At 32.6% G+C, this 24,052-nt stretch overlaps 1 protein-coding gene across 2 annotated transcripts in view; it reads right to left on the reverse strand.

Moving 5' to 3' along the window:
- Positions 1-4,379: 4,379 nt before the first annotated feature.
- The window catches only part of LOC136025973 (uncharacterized), a 157,772-nt gene continuing 138,099 nt past the window's right edge, over positions 4,380-24,052 (reverse strand). For both annotated transcript variants that reach the window (XM_065702092.1, XM_065702091.1), the window contains exons 14-19: positions 23,646-23,829; positions 18,119-18,466; positions 11,365-13,573; positions 9,174-9,564; positions 5,905-6,158; positions 4,380-4,497 (exon numbers count right to left, since the gene is read on the reverse strand). In XM_065702092.1, the coding sequence (XP_065558164.1) occupies positions 4,478-4,497; positions 5,905-6,158; positions 9,174-9,564; positions 11,365-13,573; positions 18,119-18,466; positions 23,646-23,829 (3,406 nt within the window). In that variant the 3' untranslated portion in view covers positions 4,380-4,477. The remainder of the gene's footprint in view (positions 4,498-5,904; positions 6,159-9,173; positions 9,565-11,364; positions 13,574-18,118; positions 18,467-23,645; positions 23,830-24,052) is intronic.

A 24,052-nucleotide genomic window follows, 5' to 3' on the forward strand; every position in this document is an offset into this window, starting at 1 on the left:
ATCCCGTTACATAATTACGTGCAAGCGAAACTATTTGGATATAAAAACTATTGGTAGAAAAGCTGAACTATTAAATAAAATTAATAATTTTCTTAATAATAAATATCACTTGAATAAAACATGATTTAAAGCGTAATGCAAAGCGTCGAGATGATAAAAAACCCTGTATATTTAGTATTAATCCACATTTAAAAGCAGGGTTAGAAAATGAAATAATGGGAAAGGATAAAACCTTTTTAGATTTTCTAAATCAGTTTAACACTATGAGAAACAAAGATGCTATTGAACTTCAAATTTATTATAATTAAAACAGGTTCCAACTGTTTGAAATTATAACGAAGTGAAGGATAAAGTAAAAGGTTATTTTGATAAAAAGTTAAGATTAAGAAGAAAGTGAATTGATAAACTAATTGGAGATTTAAAAGGTAAAAATAGTGCTACAGAAGATAAGAATATGGACATCCTAGAGAATACGATTAAAGAAGAAGAATACGATAATAATCCAAGTACTAAAATGATTAGAGAGAATCTCCTTAGAATTAATATTTCAAGAATTAAAATGAAGCTTATTTTGGACTTTTTCTTATTTTATTGTTTAAGATTACTTTTTGACTCTATGAACCTAATCATTATTATAGCTATTCCTGCATTTTTAACAACAATGGTGATATCGATCAAAGCCATTTAAATAGCAATCACAGGAATATACATACATTAGTCATAGAGAATACACCCATATCAGGCTTACAATTTGTGAGAGTTAATGGAATTGATTATCGAATGACCTGATTACCAAATTATGTAGGAGTTACTTATAAAGAACTACCTGAATCTGTAAAAAATAAAAAAGTATGTATTAATATAAAAAATAATGTTAGTAAATTCTTTTTTTGTCAATACCAGTTTATCTTCACCCAGCACATGATAGACATGTTGATAGACTATCAAAATATAAACCCTATGAAAATGAATTCAACTTTAAAATGATTACTAATTTTCTTTGAAATTCAAGATATTTAAAAATTTGGGAACAATATTAAAATTTGCTTATTTGAAATAAGTGAAAATAAAGTGGTTAGAGCTCTTATTCCTAAAACTAAGATCAATGGAAATAGTGGTACACATGTAACTAATTTACTCATTTTGATATTAGTTATGTTTTAATTAAAGATTTAAGTAGATTACACGCATCTTGAAAAACTAAAAATGGGCATAAAATTCGTTTAAGTACATTCTGCGGAAGACACTTTTTAATAAAAACCAAAATTTGAAAAAACGTAATAAAAAAGAAAATTGTGAAGGTCCTGACATCAATACGCCAAAACCAGGGTCTAAAAGTTAATATAAGAATATAGCTAAACAAATGAAAGTACCTTACTGTATTACAGCTGATTTTGAATCGTATAAGAAAGAATGGGATAAAAAAGGTTAAGAGACAAATAAAGTAGCAGATCAAAAAAAATTGCTTATGGATTCGAAGCATGTTGTTCTTTTGACACTACACAAAATAAATAATACGAATGCTTTGGTGAAGATGCTAGCGAGCATTTGGTAACTACCATAACAGAAGTTTGTACGGAAATAGCCAATGAGTATGGAAATAGACAGAGAGTCTTAGAGAAGTCTTATTCTAAATCAATATGGAAAAAAATTTCTAAAGAAGAATACAAGAGCAAAATCTGTTTGGAAATTATTTAAATGTAAAACACAATTAGATTTTTCTAAATTATACCTAAAAAGTGAGTTTGTTTTATTTTGTCAGATGTCGTTGAAAATTTTTTAAATGTAAGTTTAATTGATGAGCAGATTATCCCGTTTTACAGAAAAACGTCGGTGAGGCAGTATGTTCCCAATAATCCAAGCCTCGTCGGCCTCAAAAACTTTGTTTTGGCTAATTCAAAGAGTCTTATACTCGGCTTCGAGATTTATTAGGATGCCACTACGCTACCTAAAAGTGTGCGAAGCCATGGCTTGCAGCTTGAATCATACTCATTCTATCTCCAACTCTCCCACTCGAATCTGGCCTCTACTTTGATCGATTTTTCAACTCAACAAAACTACTCGACTTTCCGTCCGAAATGCAGATAAACACAACTGGTACAATCATGCGAAATAGATTTGGAAAAGGGACTATACCTTTTTGAAGCCAGAGAAAGAAACGAAGAAGAAAGGGAGAAGGTTTAATGTTGCCTTTGTGCGGGAAGATCGGAAGCTAGCCATCACGGAATGGTTTAATTCAAGAATTGTGACACAAGGCTTAAATTGCCAGCCGGTAGAAGAAGAGACAACAGTGGAAGGATGGAAGAAAAAGCAAGGGAAAAAGATTACAATCTCTTGTCGAAGATCGGTTGCTGACTACAAAGAGTACATGGACTGAGTGGACATGGATGACAATATTATCAATTTTTACCGATTCGCTTCAAGAAATAGAAAATGGGCCGTAAAATTCCTTCATCATTTTATTAATGCTGCATGCCTTAATGATTTTATCGAGATACAGGCTCATGAAGAATACAGCAGGCCAAGCTTGAAGTAATTCATCTTATATCGTTTTCATGTTGCAGAGTACCTTCTCTGTCAACCGTTACCTGAGCAGTTTGTTGAGGAAGATGAAGACTGTGAAGTACTTTAGGCTGGTAATTTCATTAAGCGCTGACGATTACCACCTGAGAGAGTTAGAAGAGGCATTCACTTACCTGAATACCACAATCTATAGAAGTCAAAGAGGTGCCACCGTCCTAGCTGCTCAATGAAGACGAGGGGGTGGTGTGTTGAATATAAAGTGTTACAATGTTTCGTTGGTGACAGAAATTCCTTTTCTGGTTTCCATCAGTAAACTACTGGTGGAAAATAGATTTCCTGCTTCTTTCACTTAATAAAAATAAAAGTGTTATATAGTCGACATATATGTTTGATTTACTTGGTTAGGAACCGATGTCTACGGAAGTGGACAGTGGATTTTGGAGAAGGGGAGGGAGTGAAAACTTTTTGGAAGTCATTTTTGAAATCAGTAATTTTCTAGCACTAGTTATGTAAGAATTACGCGTCTGCAATGCTCTTATATATACCAGTAGTCAGGAGGTTATCTGTATATACATTTTGTTGAAAACGGCTCGATAATTTTTTTTTTGGAAACTTGGCAGACAGACGCTTTATTTTCTAAGAAAATTATCTAGATACGTCACAACTTTGGGAAAATTTATTTTGAGAATTTATTTTTTCATTTGAAGTACGTGGCATTTATATGCATTTAAGAAGCAACTTATATCATTTTCGCCTAGGGGCAACTGTATCATTAATGGTATCTATGATGCATAGGAAGCTATACAAGATCATTCAAATGAATCGAAACAGCTAAAACCAGAGGCATTAGCATTACATCGAAGTATGAACAAAGATGATGCACAGCGAAGTCTACGGTTGGAAAACAAGTCAAAATTACAAAGAAGGAAGGAACGCGTTAATTTAGTGCCGCCGAAAAAAAATAGGGCTGCTGACATTGCCGATCGCCTCCAAGAAGAATGATAAACTCTGTAAAGGTTATTTCTGGTAAGGATAAACAAGATGGAGAAATTGAATTCCCACATAAAAAAAAAATGTGCCATAATAAAATCTTCGGTTAGAAGACAATTGTTATTCTTTAGTTTTTAGCCATAGGGTGTTAAATTTTCAACTTAAATTGAATTAAGACACTCTGAGGTGTATTCAGTTCCTCTTTCTTCCTTCCTGTTGACCCTTTACTGACACATAGCCTTATATGATTTTACTATGATTGGTAGGATTATTCTCCTGGAAGGAAGTCGAAAATCTCAATATTAATTTTCCTTACTGACTTTTTGAGTAGTGCTAAAATGATATGCTGTTCACCTTAATTCGTTAGCTTGCAATCTGATTTTTTTTAAATGGTATATTTCTATGTTATAGGCAAATTAGGAGCCGGAACGAAATATGTAAAACAGCCTAATTATAAAATCAGGATTTAGAAACAAGAAATGTGGGACATTGGTTTCTACCATCAGGTCTACTCTGGAACGTTCACTAAGTCCAACGGGCAATCTAAGGAGAGGAATTAATTTAAAGTTATTTTGGAATATTCAAAACTCGTTTTTCAGGATTTTTCTTGGTGACAAGGACTTTTTTTAGAGGTATTCAACCCGCTATCCGTTCTATTTCGTAATCATTAGTCTTATTTGCCACTTGAACTGTTGGGATTGCACGGACAGCAACAAGAATGGATTTGTTTGGAATTACGTAATAGTTAACTTCCTATTTTGGCAGATAGGTGTCGTTGAAAACCTTTCGTATTTTCTAGATTCTATTCATATATATCCGAAAAACATAGTACTTGACATCCTAGATAAAATAAGAAATGGTCTGAATTATAATTATTGTTATATATTAGAGCGTAAATAATACAAAATAAATATAATTTAAAAAAATACAAGCAATGGGATTTCAATCATGTTTTTCAAGCAGCTTATATTTTCGAAACTCGACCTAAAAAAAAGAATAAAGAACAGATTAGGAAGGGTTTTACCCAGAATATTATGTTTAATAGTCTCGCTTAACAATTGAAAGGCGTATATAACAAAAAAACTGTTCCTCGACTGATCTTGTTCGGTTAACCATCTTCAGCACAAATGTGAACCATTGATATCATCAATTACTTTTTCAAGTGTTCCTATGTCCGTTGATTGTGCCTAGTAGATTTTGTGCAGTACCGCTATTTTGTGCCGTACACCTTTTTATGCGGTTCTTAAACTCCAATATTGAAAAAAGTAAATATCCCCTTAACTGTTCATTTTATCGTCCTATTATGGTATCTTGTCATCTTAGTTTAATTTAAGAATATATCCTTCATTCTCATATCTCTTCTGATACCCATTTTGGGGGGAGTCAGCGGTGGTTCCAGCCTGGTCTTGGATGCAGCCATGCCCACAGTATTCTGTCTACTGTTGTTTAGAATGCTTCTCATAATAAATTAATCATGCACCTTTGTGTGCTCCGTAACTCTATGGCCCTCACTTCTATTAACAATTTTAAACTATTACATAGTTTATGTTTCAACGGTATTATTATTTCTATCATTTTCCTAGTGAAGTATTGGTGCTCGTTTTCATTTTTTAAAGTGAAAGTTAATGGTTTTGTCTATAATCAGCGCATCCCTATTCAAAAAGGAGTTCCGCAAGGAGGAATTTGTCTCCTAGTTTGTATAAATTAGCAGTTTCTCAATTACTCCTGAGCATTCCTTCGATTTATTTTTACAGTTCAGATAATGTGTCATGCTTAGCCTATGCGGATGATCTTTTAGTTGTAAATGAATCTAAAAAAAATCCATCCAAAATCCTCAAGTTATATAAGAGAAGTTTTTGGATGCATTGGTCTTTACCTGAATGTTGATAAATGCGAACAAATTTCTCTCAATTCCACTCCCTCTCTGCCCTTCTTTTGGTTTGAGAAAATGTTCTGTCCCTTATTTCTTGTCTTTTCAGTGGCTGGGTATTAAACCTTACTAATAATTTAAATTCGTTCTGTTGATGGGTAGTTTTAGAATCCAAGCTGGAGACTGGGATTAAATGCTAAAAATTTTGGGTAATAGAGAAAAATATAGCAGCAAAGTTATGTGATTTTTTTTTGTGATCACAGGTAGTTATATAACTGAGCTACTTCGGCTTGAATACATTCGTTTTTGAATTGGAATGTGATGAAATAATTCAGACGTCATATGCGGACAGTGACGTCACTCGACAGACACACAAACAACTTATTTTTATATATATAGATATAGATACGTCAGTTGACAAACATGACGTTAATCGACACACAAACATGACGTCAGTAGACAGACACACAGACAAACAACTTATTTTTATATATATAGATATTAGGTACACAAGCTCTTACCATGTCTGGAAAGAGACTCATCGCCAAGTAATAGGATATGCCTATCTCCAACCATTCGAAGCTGTGGTCCAGGTGGAAATATGGGCTCTCTTGGTGTAGGAGGGGGAATTTCTCGAGGTGCTGGAACTGGCAAAGGCATTGGAAGACGTTTTTGCCTGCGGCTGTGAAGTGTTGGAAATTGCCTTCGCCAAGATCCTGTCTCGGGATACACTTCTGGTATTTCATTAGGGAGCTCTTGATCATCATAGGTGTTCCTGATAATAAAAAAAGAACATATATATATATATATATATATATATATATATATATATATATATATATATATATATATATATATATATATATACACATATATATATATATATATATATATATATATATATATATATATATATATATATATATATATATATATCTAAATAACTCATGAAAAAAGAAGCTATTTTTGTCTTTCTAAGGCTTTGTCTTTAAAATGCCCCTATTATTAAATTACAAACCTTCATGTCTTAGCGTAAATTAAATATCAAAAAAAGAGTTTCTTCAGCTGAAATTAAGAAGCTACATTAAAACTTAAAAAGTTTTTCCGCATATGTTGGGTGCTGCCCCCTCGTCAACCCATCACTGATTATGTAAAAGTTTTTTAGTTCTTAAAAAAAAATTGTTCCATTACAACGACCTTTGTGTTTCAGCAGTCGTTCTAAAAGAATTGTGAGAAAAAGTCAAACTTTAGCGTACAAAGCAAGGGTAGAAAGTTGATGGCATCCCCCCCTGATATACGGAACAGTTTCTGTTCGTTTCAAGTTTTAATGTCCTTTCTTACTTTCAGTTTTGGTCTTTTTTCACATCATACCCAGGCTTAACTAAAACATGATATGGGTTACTGGTCCCATAAATTTCCAATTTTTGCTGATAAACAGCATATACAAATAAACGTATATCGATTGTTAACCTACCGCGTTTTCAGTTTTTTTCTGCTCAACAATTAAAACCTTAAATTGTGACCAAAATTTGGACAAGATTTGAACACTTGCTCAAAATTTTCGATGAAAAGTAGTTTTGCCGAATAAGTCCTTAATAACATTCTTACGACAAATTGTTGGGTGGGCAGAATGTACTATCATTGTTCATAAGAATATAAATTCTACTTGACTTCTTCTTCATCTTCTACTAACGATCATCTTTACGAGCAGATAGACGACCTCCAGGATTCTCTGATGTTCAAATACGGTATATTCTTTGCATATACTTAAGTACATTGAAACATTGTGAAATAGAAATATTTCCGTTCAAAAATAACGAAAAATCAAGCTACTTGTAGCACTCTCCCCCCCATAAAAAAAAAACAAAAATCCTATGAAGGTTCATGATGCTTGCGCCTAGTTTTTTCAACTTCTGTGTCACTAGGCAGGTAAATGTAATGTTTCATCCCATATAGACAAAATTTATCACAATTAAAGGGTCGTTATCCCCCCCCCCCTACCACAGATAGTAAAGACGTACAAAATCAAAATTCCCGGTTACACGGTTTTTGGATAATTTTAAATTCATTACTATCTCAGATTCAACAAAAAGATACTTGGTCCTCTTTAGGGCAAAATCTTATTTTGGTGCAATTAAATGACAAAAAAACACCAATTTCCCGTAGCACAATCTTTTCTGCCACTTAAAATGGGCACTTGAACCTTTAAGTTACGTTCCAATGACCCCTCTATCTATATCCTAGGACAATTGTTTCTGTATTGTAAACCAGGCAAATTTTGATAGGTAACATTAAACTGAATGGATTTTACATGTTCGGAATAAACATAAAAAAACAATCCTTTTAGTGTTTTATTTGTTATCAAATTTTTCCTTTTTAAGAGTATTGGTTACTATTTGCCAGAATCACTTCTTATTCACAGTTTGCTTCTACGAACAGTTTGATTATCACGGACGTCGAAGAAGAGTAAGATCTATGAACAAAATTGTGGACACAATATTCATTAAATAATGAGATCTATTTTGAAAAAATCGCATAGAGAAAAATTCCTTTTCTATCACCCTACAAGTAGACGAGAGTGGCGGTGCAAATCCCCTTATGAGGCAGGATGGGGGTGGTTTAAACTTTGTGACAATTTTACTTTATAATTTTTTTTCTAAGATTTCAAAGATTTGAAATCTTCCAAAGATTTTGAGAGACAAGTTTTTGAAACGTTCTCAAATAATCATTTAATGGTAAATTAGGCAGATTTTCGAAACTTTCCAAAAACAATCACTCAACTTTTCTTTTAAGTTTCAACTATGTAATAATTTATGGAGATAGGTATGATATGAAATTCTAGAGTTAACCCCCCCCCCCCACTTCCCAATATTACTAACCCTTTTAAGAATGGATTTACACTCACCTAGAAACTGAAGCATTGAAAATAGCTTTTAATCACATAGAAACTAGTTTTGTTATTACCCTTGATCTAGTTTATGCTTACCAAGTCTTGATTTCACCTTCAGCATTACCTCACTGCTGCTAGTTTGTTTCATGGTTTCATTGTCTTTAACTTTCAACAGGGGAATATCTACTTAAAATAATATTGTATTGCAAATCTAGTTTCTTGAACCTTATAGGTCTTAAAAATGTAATGTCACGAGAGGTTACCGTTAGACATTTTGAAGTTTGCCTCGTCAAGGGGTCTTCCAAAACTTAGATTTTTATGATTTTGGCTTGGACACACTATAAATTTATAAAAATGACAGATGGAAATATGTTAAAAAGTATCTTTATGAAAAAGCAAAAGTCATGGTCAACATCAAAGTGGAAGCCAAAAAGCAACAAAATTCTAATGAAATTAAGGAAAAGCCAATTCCAGGCATCAAAAATATTATTGCTGTAGCTCCTGGTAAAGGATGTGTTGAGAAATATACTGTAACTGCCAACTTAGCTGTAAAAATGGCTAAAATAGATTTTAAAGTTGGGTTGTTGGATGCCGACATTTACGGTCCTTCAGGACCAACCATGTTTGATGTTTTAAACAATAGACCGCTGTCTTTAACTGTTTCACAGTATGTCTTAGAATGTGCTTGCGAGTGCAAATTTAAGCCTTTATTTTATTTGGAGAAGTGTTTCTATTGTTTTTTTTCTAGTTTTTTTTCTGCTTAAATTCAAATAAAATTCAAATTCAAAGTTTGCCTAGTCAAGGGATCTTTCAAAACTTCGATTTTTAAGAATTTGGCTTGGACACCCTATAAAGTTATAAAAGTGAAAGATGAAAACACGTTAAAAAAAATGAGCCTACCTGCTATAAGTACGAGATCTATTCATTGTATTACGATCAGGCAAAGGAGGTGGACTTCTTGAACTTTCCCTCGGAAAAACTGGGTTAGGCACTTCAGTTTTTTCTCGGATACTTTTTCTTCTTCTTTCGGCGGATGGGGCTCGTCTCAGGGTTGATTCAGGAGTAATCCAGCAGGACTCTCGGAGCTCATGGGAACTTTGCTCCAGGGATCGGGATTCATGGACTTTTTTCAGATGATCATATATCTGCCCAGCGTTTATAGTACCACCCAAAGAGTCCGTCATCAAACTCTGTGGATTTTCAAATTCCCGTGCATTACTAGGATAAAGCGGGTTGTATCTATTGGTAGAAGTTAAACCCAAGTCTTCAGCTGACAATGACTGACTAGCATCTGAAAAGTTAAAACAAAATACGTATTCGGAAGACAATCCTATCGTAACACAAAAAATAGAAAATATGCATCAATGATAGTATAGGAAGAGGTCAATGCTAAAAAAAGAAGCGAAACTGATGTATATTACAGGTAGTCGATTATTACACTTTTTTTAAGCTTTAGGGAAAACGCAAGATGTTTGGAATATATATTCGATGTATTTTTTTTTAATTCAGAACTCTAACCATCTATTTTATTTTGAACCATTAGTGTTTTGTCCAGATAATCATGATTTCAAATAAAGCCCTAAAAAGAAGAAGAAAAATAAGAAAGAAAAAACAAGATTTGTGAAACAACTACTTTCTGACCTAAATAGGAGAATATAGAATAAGTGAATAGCATTTTGGGCGACAGTTATAAAAAAACAATGTATACTCTCATGTAAGTATCGGAAACAAAACAATGTAAAGTAAAGTAGAAATAAAAAAACAGTGTATACTCTCATGTAAGTATCGGAAACAAAACAATGTAAAGTAAAGTAGAAATAAAAAAACAATGTATACTCTCATGTAAGCATCAGAAACTTTCTGCCTATGATTTTACAATTTGAAAACACTCGCTTCCGATGAGTACCGGTTGTAACTTACTTTCATCATTTATTTTACTACTACTACTACTACTAATAACTTACTGCAGCACCAAGTTGCCTGAGGCCAACACAGCTACGCACGCTCCTCCTCCAACCTAATCTATTTAAAGCCTCCCTCTTTACACCCTCCCAGCAAATTCCCATTTCCTTTAAATCTTTATTTGTGACATCCTCACAACCCAGACAAGGACGACCTGCTTTCCGTGTAGCCCTAGACGGTTGGCCAAAAAGGACAATCTTCGGTAATCTGTCATCCTTCATCCGTAGAATGTGGCCTAGCCATCTCAACCTTTCTTTCATTATAGCCCTAGAAAGCGGGATTGAACCGTATTTTTCTTACAACCTACTGTTTGACGTACGGTCAGTCAGCCGGGTACCCAGAACAATCCGTAGGCAATTTCTCTGGAAAATATTTAGTAAATTTTCATCTGCTTTTTGGAGCGCCCATGCTTCAGAGCTATATTTGACCACTGTCATCACTGTAGCTTCCAATATTCTAATCTTGGTTTGCATACTTACCTTTTTATTCTTCCAAACTTTTTCTAACTGTGAATAAACACCCTGAGCCTTAGCTATTCTACTTTTAACATCTTCACTGCTCCCACCATCTTTACTAATAATACTACCAAGGTAACTGAAGCTCCCAACCTGATCAATCTTTTCGTTACCTAATGTCACCTTGTATATGTACGTATCCTTTTTAAGATCACTCTACAAAATTCTTTCATGGTCCCCCTGAAGTGCATGTAACCCAAATCTGATACTGCTTCCATAGGCAATATATTTGTCCTCACATGTGGCTTATTTTGTTCTGTATTTTAAGCTTACTTTTGTCAGAAACTGTTCCTATAGACAAGGCCATATCCGGGGGAATTAGGGGTTTGAACCCACCGAAATGTTTGCCCAACTCGTAGAAACGTAACACAAATTAAATAAACAAATTTTAAAACGTTTATTTTTTTATCACCCCCTCTCAAAAAATAATCCTTTTGCAACTCCCCCCTCTCTTCCCCCGGAAAAAACCTGGACATAACAGTGCGCATAGAATTGCCTAAAAAATTGAGTCTTACAATTTAATCTGCCTAAAAAATTTTACATTAAGAATTAAGAAAAAAATTACTTATAAGAAAAAAGCAAAAACTGCAATTCGTTAAAAAAATGTCACTTACCATTTTTGATAATATTCTTGGCCTCGTAGTAGATATCGTCAGCACTAGCAAAAGCAGAGGAATTAGAGTTAATTTGCTCATTAGAATTCATTTCTTCTTTCTTGTTCTTCTTCTTTACTACAATTTTCATTACCAGATATACTAAAACAGTCATACAAATTGTTATATTGCAAATGATAGTTATAGTAACATGAAAATAATAATTTATTTGGCTCTCCATCGTTATGTAGACAACAAATGTTGATAAAGAAATGAAGCAAGTTGCCAAAATCCATTTTAAGTCCTTTTCCCGATTACCTTGGTGAATAGTTTTTAATAACAAAATAATTGCCAACGCAATGAGTATTAGCAAATATGTCACTGAAATAGCCAGTTCACCTTGAAATCCATATTTAGTAGTGCAATGGGTTGAACCATCAAAATGTGATACTTTTGGAGGCATAAGTAGTAGCCAGGAAATAGTCAGAATTAATTGAAGCAAGGTGAGTCCAATTGTAGAGGATGACAACTTTACTAATGAAATTTCTGAATCATTATTTTCGAATAAGGGTGGCTCCCCTTTTCTTTTAGGGTTGAATACCACTTTAACCACAAAGCTTGAAAATATCAATGCAAATCCAATGTCACTGGTAATTCTTCGTAATATACAAGTTCCCATAACTGCATAAAATAAGTGCAAAACATTACTTATAAGTACTAAAAGGACGCCAATTAGAATAAAGTAGTTAACCAGGGAAGTTCCTTGATTCAGTGGATATCTTGATTGTAAATGAAGGGTAATGATGAAAGTTAATAGAATACCGATTACTGATATGGTTGAAGCAGCAACGCCAAAGTCACTTTTAAATTCACCTGCCATCGATGGAAGCGACGTTGCATTTGTTACTGTACTTGGAATGCATTTACTTGCGCAATATTGACTCTGGCATTTAACCCCCCAGAGTTTGTAGTTAAGTTCAGATAATCGTGTTAGCTCCAATTTTTCGTTTTTGTAGTAGCCGATCTTTACAGGTTTCAATTTTGTAAAATCACTTAGAAATATTTCAAATCCATACTTTGGCGTCATATTTTCTATATTGTGCTTGAAAAAGCTTTCGAACTTTTGCTTATCGAAAAAATTGCACTTGGAGATGTCAGTAGTCTCAGAATTACAATTTTCTTGAAGAAATTTCAGTATTTTAGTAGCAAATATATTGACGATGCTATCTATAACATTGTAATTTATGTTCTTTTCCATTTTAATTCCTTTAACATCATCACAAGTAGTTAAATATTTGGTTAGAATTTTATTGCTCTTTCTCAGTCTACATGAATGGTAATGCTGGTAAAATTGTTCAAACCATTCATCAGGTATTGCAGCGTGGTTATCCAGTGTCAGGCTCTCAATATAAGCTGAAAAACCATCTAGCTTTTTATCTTCTATTTTTAATGATACTAAATTAACTGTTGTATTTCTTGCTATAAATCCATCAGCAACAGTTATATAGTCTTCAGACTGTTTTGCTATTTGTAGTGCTGCTTGGACGATATCATATTGTTCAGCCGTATCCAAAAGTAGAACTGCAACAAAGACTTCTTTGAGAGCTGCTTCGTCCATATATAATGATCTTAATACCATTTCCTTTGAATATCTAGAATCAATTACAAAAGAATTCACAATGCATACATTTGTATTAGTTAGAAGTTCACTTAGTTTTTTATTTCTTTTTTGACCAATAAGAGAGCTAGAGTGGAAGATAGAGACAGTTGTCCAGCCGAATTCAAGGAAAATATCTCTATAAGCTGTCATTTCCTCATCAATATTTGGGAAAAAGGAATTATATCTATTTGATGTTGGGAAAGTAATAGAAGGTATATGCTCTTCAGTAAGCATTGATGATGCTACTTGAGAAACGTCTGGATCAATGAAAATAGCCCCTATTATGCTCTGTGGAGGCACATGAAGAAATTTGTTTGCACGTAAATCACCAGAAAGTAAACCAAAAATTCTTTCATGAGCTCTTTCTGTGCTGTTGCAATAATCCAAAACCAAACCATTAATTTTGGGATTTTCCGGATTCTTATTCAATTGGTGAAGTGCATAGGAGAATGCAGCGGCAAGAAGGAAGTTGTTTAATTGGCTCATTTGGCCACATGTAAATATATCTTGACCTTTATCTTGGATTGGAAGCAATGCCACAATGTTGTATTTTGATTCTTCTGGAAGCACCTGAAAATTCAAAAAAATATAGCGATGGTGCTGAGTAGAAAAAAAAACTGTTATTTCGGTGGCGCAGAGTTAGGAGGTACTGGTGTAACTGGTAAAAGTGGAAGGATTTACAGCCAACAGACTAAAATATTTATGTCAAAGATAATAGTGCCCCTGTTCGTTTCTTTATTGTCTAGAACTGAATATACGAAAGCACCTAAGACAAAGAAAAAATACATTCATCTTGCTGGTGACAGAAACACCCGCATTTTGGCCTTCTGTTATCTTGAATCAATAAAGGTCCCTGAAGTTTTTCTGCCAGAGAAGGGAAATATGTGGCCACCTAGATGGCTTAAATTTTAGAGGTGCAATAATTTTTGGTAAGAACTATTCACCCTTGTTAGCTAGTGCAACTAAAACTTTCCTGGTGTGTCACTTTGAGGCTGCACGATAGAGAAACAGTAAAGTTTTCTGACTGGACCCAGTTGTGCATTTTTAATTCTGAAAAAAATTTAGGACAGAAAGACAGGTAATAGTGTCACCGGGTATCAAACTTAATGTAATATTGGTCTCATAATGAACATAACATTTTGTTTTGAAATAATTTAAAAAGTAGAGGAGTTACTATTAGAAAAAAGACGAAGGTCAGATGGCGTATGGAATCAAGCACATTGTGACTTCGTTCAAGCTAAATTAAAGGGACATTGTAAACAAATTCCTATATTCTAAATTTACTTTGAAACTGGCAGTTGTTCGCACATTTTTTTAAAAGTAATAACTGTGACAATCAAGATTTACACATGCATAATTAGGGTGGGCTAAGGGGTAAGGAGAGTTTTGGGGCCAGCGCCCCGTCCCTCATGCCGCGGGGCCTCTAAATTCTTATGAAATTCTTTCATATTGCTTCTAACACAATTTAATTTCTTGTGGTTATGTCTCCACAGTCAATCCTGCTGAAACTCAAAGAGGTGTTTGAGCACCTCAAAGAGGTGCTCAACAACAAGAAGAAAGTGGAAATACTATGAGATATAGAATATCCAGACACGTGTTAAAATCTGGTTTGTTTCCCCCCTGAGGCTTAAATTCTATCATTTTGACCGCCAAGTATTTATTCAAGCATGCATTTACCACAAATTTTGGAAATTATTTTAATAACAGAAAAGTAGACTCCAAAAGAAAAATCTCACAAAAAATTTATAAGCCCGAGGAGATGCAAGGTAGAGTTGAAAGCTCCCTTAAATAATATCTGTGTCATGGAAAAAGCTTAAATGTGGGTTTAGAAATGCAGGTTTTAGGCTTTGATTTACGTTCTTTAGGTTTACTGTCTTGGGAGATTTTGCCTGTTTGGTTGGAAGATTTTATTTTTAAGACACCATCAAGATTGAGGATGCAAATAGCTTTACAGATGAAATAATGGCATCGTTATATCTACCGACTAGTCGTATTTGATCATTCTCGAGCAGCAAAGCTTTCGTTGTCTGTGTACGGTGAAATCCCCCTTTTTTAATCCCAGGAGATAGATGAATCTTTGCGATTGGTATAAGATTCCCATGCAGCCCTCTGACCTACTTGCTTAAGACTAGTTAAAGAAACAGAACTACTATACAAAACCAAAGTAGAACTTGCGAGTAGGCACAAAAAAGTGGAAGAAATGTAGTGTAAAAGATGGAAAAAGATGATTTACAGGGTTATATTTATTCTTTTCTATCGTAAAAATAATTTTGGTGATTAGTACTGGCTCAACTTTATTATAAATTAGCTTTATGATAGTTGAAAACCCTTTTGCGTCAGGAAAGACGAAGTCTAGCCCTAAAGCTCTTTAAATAGCAAAACATTTATCATTTACCCTCTATGCACAGTTCATTATTTCTATTCCATTAAAAATATGCAATCACCTAGAAGGTTCATATTATGTGATCTTATTAAATAATGTGATTATATATGTAATTATATGTAAATAATCTTATTAAATATATGTGATCAATTAAATAATCTTATTGTTTATTTTCTAGGATAAAACAATTTCTAGGTAAACTAAATACGAACCGGGCACTTTTCAACCTCACCCGGCATAAAAAATTTAGATGTTATGTGGGAGTTACTATCACTAACTAAATTCTTCAGAATGTAATAGTATATAGGGTATATCTGTAATATGTTTAATTTAGCACACCTCATCAAATCGAGCTATATTGTCGATTTTATTGTGTTACCGGGTAATCAAGTTGGGACCAAACCTTATATTAATCCATTTTTGTATTTCCTTTTAAAGTCGATAGATATTAATAGCCAGATTAGACATGCGTGCTACTTAACTAATTTAAATAGTTACTATTTAAAATTTTCAGAATTAGGATTTGCCTGTTCTCAATTTGTTGGTGTATTTTGAAACCCTAAATCAGTGACTCAGTATAAGAAGACTTGGTAACCATATTGGATACTCATTGGTTAAGAATTTAAGTAATACTGACGAACTGGCTGTCTTAGCCATTTTTGCCAGTCAAGGGGTTACAACTTCCCCCCACCTTGTGAGCGTCTCAAATTTGCCAGCATTACTTTGGAAAGAAATTACCATCCCCTCAATATTTTGAAAACTATCTTTTCTGTATCTTAGTTTGTTTTTAAAACTGAAAAGTCCTTGGACTTTTTTCAAAGTTGGGATTCGCCTGTTCGCAATTTTCTGGTGTATTTTGATACACTAAATCAGTGACTCAGTATCAGTAGAGGTAGTAGCCACATTGGATATTCATTGATTAAGAATTTAAGTTATGCTGAGGTAGCTAGTTGCGCCGGTCGAGGGGTTACCACTTTGAGCATCTCAAAGTGCTACGTAAGCTAAAAAGCTCATGGCATCCACCGCCTGGTGTATGGGATTTCTTAAAGATGATGACCTCTCGGTCCCAATGTACTTTATATGTTGCTTAAGATTTGTAGGACTCTTTGCTGTTGATAATGATTTTGTTGATATCCATTAAGTCAGACTATGCAATTTTTTTTCACACATAGCTGTCTCACAAAAGTTCTCCAATCAATTATATTTTACTGGAATAATATTCATTTGTGAAGGAATTCCGTTATTTCGCTTTTGCTTTTAATGAATATTTACTGGTTATTTTCTTGCATTTACTACTCTGTAATGTCACTTTATCTAAAATGTAATGCTGCAAAATGCTGCAAAAATGTTTATCTAGATGCTGCTTCACTGATTAGTCACTGATTTAGTTGCCTAGACGATGTAAATAAACTAGGTAAAGAAGTTGAAAAAAAATGTCTTGCACTTTTGAAAAATTGCATTTGTATTTCTAGGAATATTTTAGTGTGTTAAATTGATGTTTCCAGCAGAGCCTGAAAGTGAAAAAAAGAAAAATAACATATAAGCAACTTTCCACCTATTTACTTTTTATCTCACTTCTGAAATATTATTGTTTGTTAGAAACAGTTAAAATCTATGTTGAACAAGATACTCAGTTTGATTTTGTTTAGAAGTCACTAACTAATAAAGATATTTCAAATAAAAATAGAGAGTGGCACCAAAACATAGAATAAACACAATACTTTCTGTTCATGATATGACCTGCCATAGCTCTAAGCCCCTTACAATTACTCTGAACTTTCATTATGCCGTAGATACTATTTATAATTTAATGCAACACTAGTTTAACTTCAGCGGAAAAATAGAGAGTCCTGGGGATAAAAGGCCTAGTTTAAGCATAAAAGAGCCTATAAAAGGTTAATTGTATCAGAGAATTTGCATGATTTAAAAATATGGGGAAAATCCTAAGAAAGTATATGAATCTTGATGAGAATTATGCCAGCCAATTTAGAATTTCCAAAAACCATACATTAGAGGTTTCAAGTTCGTAAAAGTGAAAACATGGAATTCGGCATTTTACTTTCTCAGATATTTGGAAGGCGTGTTTCTATGTTTGTTTTTCTTTCCGAGGAATTGTGTTGAACACTGAGACGTAAACATAGAGCAGAGAAGGGAGGGGTGGAATTACGGATTTCTGTTTAGTTTATCTCTCTCTCAGTATTCTCCCACCACTGGTCTTCTATGATCACCCCGGTGAAAAAAAAAACAAAAAAAAACATGCCTTCGTGACAATATTTTTGAGCATTTAAAACTTTGTACGTTTGCATAGAGAATTTGTAGTCTCTTTAGACTACAAATTTGATTTATATATTTAGATTCCTGTCGGGATTAAAATTTATAAGGCAATTTCCACATTTTTCTAATATTATGTACTTTTTTTTGACGCTAATGATCAATGATACGTAACTTCAAAGTATACAACTTCAAAGATTTGGAATAACAGGATGATTAAATTGTTCATGTATATGATGATAACAAAGTTGCTTTTTTGGTTATCTCAGGGACAGGTTGTCGGTTACGGGAAATTCATTACCACGAGCCGCTTTACACTTTTACAGATAAATTTGTGTAGTTTCTGAATTCAATCTTTGAATTTTATTATATTTTGGCGTAAGTGCATCAGTTTTTATTTTTCTCAATGCTAACAGTAACTTTAGCCTAGCAAATTACTTCCTCAGACAAGTAATTATTACCTGCATGACTTTTACAGATGAACTGAAATTTTGCATTTTCTTCAGACATGAGGGGTCTTTAAAACAATCTGTTACAGTAACAGCTGTTGATGATTTTTGAATTGTCTGATCAGACAATGTAGTCAAATCTACTACTGAATGTGTCATAGGCTCAGTTTGAGCAGTCGTTGGACGTGTTCTTGTTATGATTGATATTCTTCTTCTCTGAGTTGTGGAGGTTTGCTCTGTTGTAGTAGGAAGCGTGACTGGATTTTTTCCAAATATATCACTAAGTACAACTTCTCTTCCCTGGTCATTATAGGTCAAAAGGTTGCTATTGAGCTTCAGTTTGTTGTCAAAAAGACCCACCTAGAAAAAGAGGAACAAATTACATAGTTTTTTTTCAGCTTTTGGAGAACTAAACAAAAGAAAGGGTACACTCAGGAAGAGTTATGTTTTAGGCTCTGAGCTGGAACTTGGAGGTATGTTTAGTACACTTATGAGTGAGCTAAAATAACAGTATTGTGATTACAGTCATCTGTGATCGCACATCTTCTATTGGCAAAGGGTATCCATAAAAAAGATGCTTCGCCAAATTTCTACGAAGTTTGGCACAAATGCAACAACTTTATCTGTTAGATGTCCTGACGACAAGCATTTATGAGCTTCCCATCCATTTCCACCCCCCAGGGCTTTTGGATACAATTCCGATACCGAAAAGGATAACTAGAAAGCTAGTCCTCGAAAGCTAGGAAGTTAGTCAGCCAATAGGTTAAAAAACAAAAAAATGAGTCAGTATAATAGTGGTCTGAAACGCCACTTGTTTAACATGTTTGTCTGTTTATTTTTATTAGGTAAATAGAGTGATGGAAATAAATGACGTGAAATCAATTTGGAAGAAGACTGATCTCAGTTGGTAAAAGAGAAGTAAAGAAATCTTAAAATCAATATGGCTCAAATCAGTCTGTAAAAATGAATTGGTGAAACATGGCTCCCCCTCCCAAACGTTTTGGCTAGTGACACCTCTGCTCCCTGCTACCCAACACATTTGGTTGAGAATTCAAAGCTCCTTATGATAGATATCATAATTTCATGAATTTGGGATCATCTTTTCTCTCTGCAGAGGTCCGGTTGTCTCTGGTCACCCCAAATTAAAACTAGAGCACTAGCTTATACTTCCAGTGAATTTGATTTTGATCTAACATATCGTTTTAGTAGATGAGCAATTGACAAGATTCTACCCCCCCTCCCCAGTTTTTCCAGCTATAATTTAGACCACAGATGGAATTGTTTCAGCCTATTATTAAGACAAACCTTGTATGCATACATAATTTCAGAAAACGCGATTAAAATAGCATGCATATAATAGTGTGCAAAATACGTATGCATACATAATCTAATAAAATTCGACCAAAATAAAACATTTCATTAATGAAAGAAGACAAAATGTGACATTTCCAGTTTAGATTTTCCACATTCTACTTAGAAACTTTGGAAAGATAGAACATTTTTGATCTTTGCCCTCAAAGAGATGATTTCATATTCTAAACGAGGCCAAGGCTAGCATTACATGATCTCTAACAAGTCCACCTTAATAGCTAGGACAGATTCGTCTTGTTTCTTGTTCAGACTATCCTTTGTGTACTGACATATAGACCTTGGATTTTTTTTAATTGCTGGTAATTCTACGAATCACAGAGAACCCTTTTCTTTCATTTTGCGACTCCCATAGAAAAGAACAGTTTTCAAACCTTATCTCTTGCCGTTATCAAGCTAAAGATAACTGAACCCGATGAAAAAAAGTACATGAAACTGTGTAAAGAAACTCAGGTCCAGACTTTGTAGAAGGATATTCAGCTTCTCAACTTTTTTCATGTATTCTTGTAGCGTTCCTCTTAGAACACCGAGGCCGCTTGCAGAGAATCCGACTGACTTTCAATAAAGTAATTTCAATAAAGTAATTATGTCACTGAAATGGCTAACCAGTGCATTATTTCCCTTCCGAATAGGGCAATCTTCATGACCCAGACAAAGCTGCCACAATAACGTCTTTGCCACCTTGACCGAATTAGAGTAAAAAAAAAACTCCACTCCGCGCCTTTTAATCGCGTCACCCTCTGCGCCAATTAGTAAATGGCTCTGTAAAAAATGAAGAAAAGTAGAAGCAATAGAGCTGAGGTGCAAAACAATAAGTTGTAAATGAATTAATATGGCTCATAAGGAATCATAAGAAATTTCGACGGTAAGAATTTATTATTGTTGCTTCAGTGCCCGTCGATGTTTATCTCATTTCCATTAACATATAATTTTACAATTATTAAATTTAAATGTAGAGAAAGAAAGAATAAAATCGACTGTTATGCATATTTATCTATATATATAAAAATAAGTTGTCTGTGTGTGGATCTGTGGATGGATCAGGTGACGTCACCTGAAAAAACTGGATCAGGTGACGTCAAAACTGAAAAAACTAAAAAAAGGCAAAAACTACAAAAAAAACTAAAAACTAATAAAAAAAATAAAAAAGCTAAAAAACTAAAAAAACTAAAAAAAGGCAAAAACTACAAAAAAACTAAAAACTAATAAAAAAGCTAAAAAACTAAAAAAACTAAAAAAAGGCAAAAACTACAAAAAAAACTAAAAACTAATAAAAAAAAATAAAAAAAGCTAAAAAACTAAAAAAACTAAAAAAACTAAAAAAAGGTAAAAAACTAAAAAAACTAACTACAAAAAAAACTAAAAAGTAATAAAAAAAATAAAAAAGCTAAAAAACTAAAAAAACTAAAAAAAGGCAAAAACTACAAAAAAACTAAAAACTAATAAAAAAGCTAAAAAACTAAAAAAACTAAAAAAAGGCAAAAACTACAAAAAAAACTAAAAACTAATAAAAAGATAAAAAAGCTAAAAAACTAAAAAAACTAAAAAAACTAAAAAAAGGCAAAAAACTAAAAAAACTAAAAACTAAAAAAAACTAAAAAAAAGGAAAAAACTGAAAAATAAGCTAAAATAAAGGTAAAAACCAATAAAAAACTAAAAAAAACTGAAAAAACTAAAAAAAGGCAAAAACTACAAAAAAAACTAAAAACTAATAAAAAAAAGTAAAAAAGCTAAAAAACTAAAAAAACTAAAAAAACTAAAAAAAGGTAAAAAACTAAAAAAAATAAAAAATAAAAAAAAAAATAAAAAAAGGAAAAAACTGAAAAATAAGCTAAAATAAAGGTAAAAACCAATAAAAAACTAAAAAGAAAAAAAAGGAAAAAACTAAAAAAAATTTTCATCTAAAAAACTAAAAAAAACTAAAAAAGGTAAAAACTAAAAGAACTAAAAAAGAAAAAAATAAATGACGACACTCAAAGAGAAAGCGACCAGGACAAAAGGAATGTTCGATTAGCAATCAACAAAGCACCGGGACACAGGGAGCATAAATGACGACCAGGACATAAGTAAAAAAAAAAACTAACAAAACTAAAAAGAAGGTAAAAACTACAAAAAAAATAAAAAGAAAAAAAAACTAAAAACTAATAAAAAAACTAAAAAATCTAAAAATCTAAATAAACTAAAAAAGAAAAAAAAAAGGAAAAAAATAAAGGAGAAAAACAAAACTAAAAAACGAATGTATATACAGACCGGGACACCGGGATACAAATGACGACCGGGACACAGGGAATATAAATGACGACCGGGACACAGGGACACAACTACAACGGGGACACCGGGGGAAACAGGGGGATATAAATGACGACCGGGACACCGGGACAGGGAATGGTCGATTAGCAATCACCATCAACAAAGCTCAAGGGCAATCATTAGAATCATGAGGTATAGATCTGAATACAGATTGTTTTCCCATGGACCATTATATGTTGCATGTTCAAGAGTCGGTAAACCTGACAATCTATTTGGATCAGGTGACGTCACCTGAAAAAACTGGATCAGGTGACGTCAAAACTGAAAAAACTAAAAAAGGCATAAACTACAAAAAAAACTAAAAAGTAATAAAAAAAATAAAAAAGCTAAAAAACTAAAAAAACTAAAAAAAGGCAAAAACTACAAAAAAAACTAAAAACTAATAAAAAAGCTAAAAAACTAAAAAAACTAAAAAAAGGCAAAAACTACAAAAAAACTAAAAACTAATAAAAAAAATAAAAAAGCTAAAAAACTAAAAAACTAAAAAAAATAAAAAAAGGTAAAAAACTAAAAAAACTAACTACAAAAAAAACTAAAAACTAATAAAAAAAATAAAAAAGCTAAAAAACTAAAAAAACTAAAAAAAGGCAAAAACTACAAAAAAAACTAAAAACTAATAAAAGAGCTAAAAAACTAAAAAAACTAAAAAAAAGCCAAAAACTACAAAAAAACTAAAAACTAATAAAAAAAATAAAAAAGCTAAAAAACTAAAAAAACTAAAAAAACTAAAAAAAGGTAAAAAACTAAAAACTAAAAAAAACTAAAAAAAGGAAAAAACTGAAAAATAAGCTAAAATAAAGGTAAAAACCAATAAAAAACTACAAAAAAACTTAAAAAACTAAAAAAAGGCAAAAACTACAAAAAAAACTAAAAACTAATAAAGAAAGTAAAAAAGCTAAAAAACTAAAAAAACTAAAAAAACTAAAAAAAGGTAAAAAACTAAAAAAAATAAAAAATAAAAAAAAACTAAAAAAAAAGGAAAAAACTGAAAAATAAGCTAAAATAAAGGTAAAACCAATAAAAAACTAAAAAGAAAAAAAGGAAAAAACTAAAAAAAATTTCATCTAAAAAACTAAAAAAAACTAAAAAAGGTAAAAACTAAAAGAACTAAAAAAGAAAAAAATAAATGACGACACTCAAAGAGAAAGCGACCAGGACAAAAGGAATGTTCGATTAGCAATCAACAAAGCACCGGGACACAAGGAGTATAAATGACGACCAGGACATAAGTAAAAAAAAAAACTAACAAAACTAAAAAGAAGGTAAAAACTACAAAAAAACTAAAAAGAAAAAAAAACTAAAAACTAATAAAAAAACTAAAAAATCTAAGTTTTACGTAGTTAAAACCATATATATATATATATATATATATATATATATATATATATATATATATATATATATATATATATATATATATATATATATATATATATATATATATATATATATATATATATATATATATATATATATATATATATATATATATATATATCTATCTATATTCACAGGTGGGACATAGGGACACAACTACAATGGCGCGTAACTATTATGGTGCGTAACGATTTACGCGCGCGGGGGGGCTTGGGGGGGGGGCGCGAAGCGCCCCCACCAACTAGGTGTTGGGGTGGCGCGAAGCGCCACCCCAACAGCTAGTCTATTATAAATATATCCCAAGAGGTTTTACATGACATAATGAAATATATATAACAAAAGTACTAATGTAAAAGTAACAAATTTTGTAGTTGAAAAAATATGTGACAGTTTCAGGAGTCCTATCAAAACTACAGCAAAGACCTCATACAATTTTTAGGATTATGTACTTCAGAAGAAAAAACAAAAAGTAGAAAGTAGTTACTTTTTTCATTATGACAGGCGATCGAATAAAGCGGTCTTGCGATGGTGCCCGTCTAATATTCCAAACAGCAACATCAATGTCACCATAGCCATCAGGCGTCAGCCGAAAGTCTGTCTCATTGAAATCAACTCGGTCAGTGCCAGTCTTTCGAATGAATTCATTTAAGAGCAATCTATCGTAGAACCTGGAGACATAAATACTTAGCAATTAAGTCAAACTATATTTGGACAATGAAAAACAGAATAAACTGAACTTTATAAATACCCAATAGAAACAGTCAAACTGAAAATGTCATTAGTATTTCTGACTCGACAGCTTTCCTGGAGAAGGGCATAGAAGAAAAAAACCTAATTTTTTATACACATTGTAAAAGTCGTCAATCCGTTCGTGGTAACGAGCAGTAAGTA

Source organism: Artemia franciscana, chromosome 4, assembly GCF_032884065.1.
Source record: "Artemia franciscana chromosome 4, ASM3288406v1, whole genome shotgun sequence".
NCBI classification, from domain to species: domain Eukaryota; kingdom Metazoa; phylum Arthropoda; class Branchiopoda; order Anostraca; family Artemiidae; genus Artemia; species Artemia franciscana.